A 7,464-nucleotide genomic window follows, 5' to 3' on the forward strand; every position below is an offset into this window, starting at 1 on the left:
AGACTGGACTATTGTAACACAGTTCTGTCTGGTTCATCTCAATATCTACTCCAGAAACTTCAAAAATTCAAAACACAGCTGCTCGGATCATACTTAGAGTACCACGATCAGAGCACACCTCCCCGCTGCTCTGTACCCTACACTGGCTATCCATTCTATCCAGAATCAAACGCAAAATGTGTTCTGTGCTACGTTTCACTGACGGACTCTAGTCCAACATACCTATCTGACCTCACCCATGTGTACACACCAGTTAGATACTTACGCTTATCTTCTGACAATCATATACTCATTATTCCAGCTATGGAAATAAAGTCATATGGACAGCGTTCTTTTGCATACCAGGGCCCAGCAACCTGGAATGAATTGCCCACTGAACTTAGGCACAAAGACAGTGATCTCATTCAAGAGTTCTCTCAAAACTCGCTTATTTCGACTGCAAGAACAAACTTAAAGACCTAATAATGTTCCTACCGTAAATATTCTCAGCATGATTTTTATGTTTCTAATTTCATGGTGTTTTTGTTTGCAATTATAACATTATATATGTTTTTTATCTTATAGGTGTCGTCTAATGTTGTACAGCGCTTAGAGCTTCTAAAGATTAGGCGCTATACAAAGTCCTCGTTATAATATATATATATATATATATATATATATATATATATATATATATATATATATATATATATATATATATATATATATATATATATGTAACATAATATTATAGATGTCTCTGATACAAGCCAACATTATTCTCGCATTTGCAAGCGAGACAGCCAATCAGTCCCTGTTCATGTATTTCGCAATTAAGGGATTTCTTATGCTTCGATGGTAAGTGTAAATTTCACTCAATAGATTGAACAACCTCGTTCTTAGGAGTGTACTGTACTTATCTCACAATAAGCTTACATCGTTCATACTAGACACACAGTCATGTCTTATGTTTCTACTACAAGAAAGATATAAAAGAACTTACGGTTCATTACTTCGTCTTGAAATTATCTACCAAATAGGAAGGTGCATTAACTGTGATATTAGTGCGTGAATAAAATGTGCGCCATGTTTGCAGAGGAAAACAAACTTGTGAGAAAGTGACACAAACCACAAAATATTGCAATAATAATGTCGCTTATTTGCGAAAATGTTATTCTTTGAAATGGTGAAATTAATTACTTGCAAAAGTGTAATGACACTTGATTTACAGTACTTTTTCCTTTTTCAGGTACAGCAAACATAAACATTGTTGTCATTATAGGTGTTCTTACTCCAATTCTATTCCTAATAGTTGTTGCCATTGTTGGAGTCATTGTCATTCGGCACAGGTGAGCATGATATTTTGCTTGTAACAAATTACACCCCCCCCCCAGCAAAAACAACAGATTATGAGAATTCCTTTGGAAAGGCTTACGGATTGAACTTTAGTGTACATATTAAAAACGTATTCAAAGTTTCAAGCTGTGGATAACACGCTGCATGGTTCATCTACCTTTCTTGATTATTTTGTTCAGTAATCACTTTAATTTGAAATTGTGTATAGAAATCTGATTTTCTAATCCCAGAAATGTGGAATGTTTCTTCAACACTTTAAAATTGTCATGATAAAATCATACATGAATTGTAATATAATTTTCATGCTTATTATAGTCATCATTGGGATATAACGCAATGTAACTTTTAAATTGTGTATTCGAAACTTTAATGGGTCCAGAGCATTTGTGATAGAAAAGAATGAGTAATCAATTTTGATGATACGTATACACAGACAAAATTTAAAACAAAGTATATAAATGAAAAGTACCCAAGTATTAAAGGAAAGGTTCACGACTAGAGGTACAAATTAAGAGACCATGAACAAGGCGGGTACAGGTTTATTGATATAAATTTGAGATACTCGAGGATCTTAGCCTAACCTATGTTTTGTTTTAGACATCAACACAGTCTCGATAAGAAATCCCTGGTAGAAATTCAGAACAGAGCTACGTATGATGAATCGGCTATGGAAGACCATAACACAGATATAGATATAGATATTTTAAAGACAGCGAATACGGTCTCCACGGCTTCGAGCCAATGTTCACGTTACTCCAGAGAAGAAGATGACTATATGAAACATTCACAAATTCCAGAAGAGAGTGCTTCAAGAGCCGATCGAAGCTCTTCATTGGGTCACAGTGGTTTTGAGCAAAATCGAAAAGATACCAGGGTAACAAACACTAAATCGGACAATTACGTTTCTAATACATCCAGTGTGCAATATGTAAATACAATCGAGGATAAACGTTCAAAGAGAAATAAAGCCATTGAAATAGAAACGTCAATAAATGCTTTAGGATTTGAAAGCAAATATTGCCCTGTGGAATTAAAGCCAGAAAGTGTCTCGAATGATGCAGAAGGAATGAAAACAACTGACAAAGTTCTGAAGGTCATTAGGTCAGCTGATGATTATATTGAGTTCGTACACGGTGAATTATACGATAAACCAAAAGAGCCGAAGTCAGTGGCCAGAAATGTCATAGGAAACAAACAAAAGCAAAGAATACCAAAGACGGAAAAATTATCTTGTGAAAAATCAAGTGAGGACAATTCTGTTGTGTTTGTGTATGATTATGCTGATGCAGAGGGTGAAAATGCGCGCCTTCCAGTTGATGAGCATTTGATGGAGGTCAACATGTACGAGGCATGTGAAGATCACATTACAGGAATTTGTGATGACTGCAAAACGTCAAACGATGTATTCATATATGATTATGCTGACGATGAATCTGCATCCATAAAGTGCTATCACATTGATTCGGTTTCCATGGAAAACAAAAACGTGTCCTTTGACGAAAGCCATGAAAATATAGAGCCACCCAAAGTCACTTCTAGTTGCCACGGTGTGCCACAAACTGATATTTTACAACCAGACTCATCATTATCAGCAACAGCACATTCTTCACAGCAAACCTCATCATTATCATCAAATATACCGACAAGCCCCACGTATGTAAATAGTCCCAGACCAAGGGCAGCAAATAAACCCATCACGGCCTCCAAACCCAATGCAACTGATGGGTATGCCAACAGTCCCAAATTATGGGCCGGCAAAATAAAGCAGGGCCATCTGAACTGATCGTAAATGGGGGTTATTTTAAAAATAAAGGAAATAAGAGACATTCTAATGTGGTAAAAGCTATTTTGTCAACTGGTGTGTGCTTTGCAACGTCTTTGAAAGTCAAGGAAAAACTAATTCATTTGCAGATAATGTAGACTCAGAAACCTGAGGATCACATTTCTTGGATGGATGGAGAAGGGAATGGTAAATGTATGTATATATGTATGTATGTAGGTAGGTATGTACGATATGTACTGAGGGATGTTTATATGAATGTATGGATGTATTTATGTTAAAGCTTTTTCTATGTAGTCGCATTGTCATGTACAGGTGTTAACAAATTTTCGTTATTTGGTATGTAGATTTGGGAGTGTACAATACTAATTTAACAAAAATTAAATAAGCTGGCTTCTTCTGCGGGTCACGCCTACTTTATCATTTGGAAAGGATTATGTTTGATAAAATCCTGATCAGATTTATTAGATTTCTATTAAACTCATATAGATAAAACAGATCCATCTCTCTCCCCAATATATGTATTTAATTCTTATCCAGAATGGCTTTTAATAAAGAAAAACGACTATTAAAACCCAATGTGTTTCCCTTTGTTGAGGAACCTGTATTCGTGGATTATAGACAGCATGGTTAACACGCCCCAGTGAAGCTGAAGGCAGAAAAGAGATAGATATAAAATTCGTCATTTGCACAACGTATGCTTAATAGTCAATCACATTTTATAGAAATAATGTCTAATTGATGTGTATATATACGTTAAATACGGTTGATAAATCTCACACCTAAATTCGTTTTCATTTAAGAAGGTATCCTCATGTTTATGCTTCAAAATCCCTAAGAGTATCAAAATATTTACTTGATTGCCACATAATAACAATTTGTATATTTCTTTACCATAAATAAACACCCAAAAGCCACGCAGATCTTTAATAGCCGTAGGTTGCTATAATGTGTACCTAATAATCAAAACCAAATGTTGAGAACATGAGTGATCAATGTACTTTCGTGTATGCATTGGTAGGGAAAATCTACATTATCCTTTACTTTATTACCAATTCGATAAAAGGTTTCCTTATATTGATCAATCATCACAAAATTATATATTTTTAAAAAATGTTTATGAGAGAGAGAGAGAGAGAGAGAGAGAGAGAGAGAGAGCAAATTAGCTGTAAAGCACATAGCACGCGAAGCACTGGTCGTTTCTGTATATGATGATTTGTTAAGGATCAAGGTATCGATTTTGATAAATATATTGTGAAGCTGATGAATAGAAAGCACCATTTTCTTCCTTTATATGATAAGGGCCTCCGTAATGAAGGGAAGGAAAATATAAATAAAACACGTGACAGATTGTTACAAATGTATTTTTTCCATTGTGTAACCCCCTACCACTCATTCCACCATTATTTCAGCAACGTCATTTCACTGTAACGATGATTTAAAAAACAATCCGGTTCTCAAATCATTTGACAAAAACATACTTGCTCTGATTTATACAAGTAAAAGGAAACTATTATATTCATTGTAAAAGGAAATTGTTATATTCATTGTAAAAGGAAACTATTATATTCACTGTAAAAGGAAACTATTATATTCATTATAAAAGGAAATTGTTATATTCATTGTAAAAGGAAACTATTATATTCACTGTAAAAGGAAACTATTAGATTCATTGTAAAAGGAAACTATTATATTGATTGTATCAGGAAATTGTTATATTCATTGTAAAAGGAAAATGTTGTATTCACTGTAATAGAAAACTATTACATTCATTGTAAAAGGAAACTATTATATTCATTGTAAAAGGAAACTATTATATTCACTGTAAAAGAAACTATTATATTCATTGTAAAAGAATCTAGTATATTCACTGTAAAAGGAAACTATTATATTCATTGTAAAAGGAAACTATTATATTCACTGTAAAAGAAACTATTATATTCATTGTAAAAGAATCTAGTATATTCACTGTAAAAGGAAACTATTACATTCATTGTAAAAGGAAACTATTATATTCACTGTAAAAGAAACTATTATATTCACTGTAAAGTAAAACTGTTATATTCATTGTAAAAAATGAAAAATTCTCGAGGTAAAACAAAGAAATATATACAGGCTCAAAATAAAATTATATTACCCCCCCCCCCAAACTTTATAAATACATTTTAAAGATAAAACCAAGCATTGAATACAAGTAATATTGTTGAATAGTCAATTTAAGGAAAGAACCAAATTTTTCAAATCAGATAAATGTAAACAATGCTTTTCTTGTGCATTGATTGGGAATCCGTTCAGAAGAACAATTTATGAATAAATACTAACGGACAAACTCCCTCAAATACGTCATCGAGCTTTTGAAATCTTATTTTTTTTTAAACAGCAGCATAATTAAGGATACATAATTTATACTCGATGATAGGCTTGCAATCAGCCTATATAATTTACCGCGTAATCTGAAATAATGCAGCAACTACGGTAGAGACAAGATCTCAGTTTGTGTATGCGCACACTCACACGTAGGCATATGCAACAAACATGTACAAATCAAGCTGAAAATAGAACCAAAGAGTATGCAGAAGATATTGAAAATGTAGCATAATAACGATATATACCAAACAAACCGTCACCGCCACATTTTTCTAGCTAAGGTCATTTACATAGCACCTCTCTCTCTCTCTCTCTCTCATACACACACACACACACACACACACACACACACACACACCAAATACAACACAATCCCCTCCTAACAGCTACAGCAGATAACACTGGACAACAAATTTTTACAAAAGTCATGTTACTGAAATAAAATTAGTCAATTCTTATCAATTTTTATGTGCTGAACACGAATATGACAGTCAAATTTCAAAATTGGCTCTAGTTTTTTTGTAATCTGCAAGAAATTAATGTTTACATAACGAAATGCATTCCAATAGTAAAAGGTCAACTGTAATAGCCTACCTATAAAAAATCAAGTCATTGACTACATCTTAGATTTCTTCGCCTGTCTCTTGTACAGCTGTTCGGGAGCATCTCTGAGGAGTGTCCAGCAGTAGTCAGCCAGCATTGTAGTGGACCATTTTCCCTGGTATCTTTGTTCCATTGTTGCGATATCTTGATGAAAACGTTCGCCGTGTTCATCACTAACAATACCACAGTTGCTAGGAAAGAAATCCAAATGGAAATGAAGGAAGTGAATCTTTAGAGACATATTGCAGCCAAGTTTCTTATACTTCATCAACATGTCTTCTACTAGTTCCTTATAGTTTTCTGCCCTAACATTTCCGAGGAAGTTTGTAGAAACTAGGCGAAAAGCATTCCATGCTTGTTTCGCGTCACCTTCCAGCAAGTTGTTGAACCGGTCATCTTTGAAAAGCTCTCGAATCTGAGGACCCACAAAAACTCCCTCTTTAATCTTTGCTTCGCTGAGTCGAGGGAATTTTTCATGCAGGTATCGGAATGCTGGCAAAGTCCGGTCAATGGCTTTCACGAAGTTCTTCATCAAACCTAGTTTGATGTGAAGGGGTGGTAGCAAGATTTTCTGAGCCTCAACCAGAGCTGGGTGTTGGATATTCTTCTCTCCAATGGCTACATTCTGCCTGTGAGTCCATTCCTTCCTCATGTAGTGCATTTCCCTTGCTCGGCTATCCCACTCGCATAAGAAACACATGTATTTTGTATATCCTTGCTGCAGTCCCATTAAAAGGGCAACTACCTTCAAATCACCACAGAGGTGCCAGCTGTACTTGTTATACTCAATGGAATTCAGTAGCTGCCTTAAGTTATCGTATGTCTCTTTCATGTGGACAGCATACGCTACTGGAATAGATGGAAGAATGTTTCCATTGTGCAAAAGCACAGCCTTGAGACTCAGTTTCGAAGAGTCCACAAATAGTCTCCATTCTTGTGGGTCATGAGTGATTTTTAAAGCATTCATGAGGCCCTCAATATCGGAACAGAATATCAGATTACTTTCCTTTCTGAAGAAAGGCTCCAATTGCTGGTGGCGCTTTCGATATGCAGTAATTGTGACATCTTCTTCTAGAAGATTCCATTGTTGGAGTCTTGATCCTAGCAATTCTGCCTTGTTCTTTGATAAGTCCAAATCACGAATCAGGTCATTTAGTTCTTCCCGTGTTATTCTGTGTGGGGTTGATGATGCACCACAGTGAAAATCTGGATCACTGCATGCTGATGGACCAGGAGAAGAACAGGTCGACTCACCTTTGTCTTCGTCAGATGAATCAAGAGAATATTCTGCTGGAGGTTCTGGAATAGGAAGTCCCTCACCATGTGGAACTGGTCTCAATGCAGACGGAATGTTTGGGTAGACTATTCTCGACTTCTTT

At 35.2% G+C, this 7,464-nt stretch overlaps 1 protein-coding gene across 1 annotated transcript; it reads left to right on the forward strand.

The window, feature by feature from the left end:
- The first annotated feature begins 707 nt into the window (after window positions 1-707).
- LOC149773010 (uncharacterized) lies at window positions 708-4,475 on the forward strand. Its single transcript, XM_089946865.1, has 2 exons — window positions 708-1,328; window positions 1,933-4,475. The coding sequence occupies exon 2, from the start codon at window positions 2,003-2,005 to the stop codon at window positions 3,116-3,118; it is 1,116 nt and encodes a 371-aa protein (XP_089802991.1). The 5' UTR covers window positions 708-1,328; window positions 1,933-2,002; the 3' UTR covers window positions 3,119-4,475.
- Window positions 4,476-7,464: the final 2,989 nt, after the last annotated feature.

The sequence above is a fragment of the Sinohyriopsis cumingii genome, unplaced genomic scaffold (assembly GCF_028554795.1).
Source record: "Sinohyriopsis cumingii isolate HCF-2022 unplaced genomic scaffold, ASM2855479v2 utg000913l, whole genome shotgun sequence".
In the NCBI taxonomy this organism is placed as follows: domain Eukaryota; kingdom Metazoa; phylum Mollusca; class Bivalvia; order Unionida; family Unionidae; genus Sinohyriopsis; species Sinohyriopsis cumingii.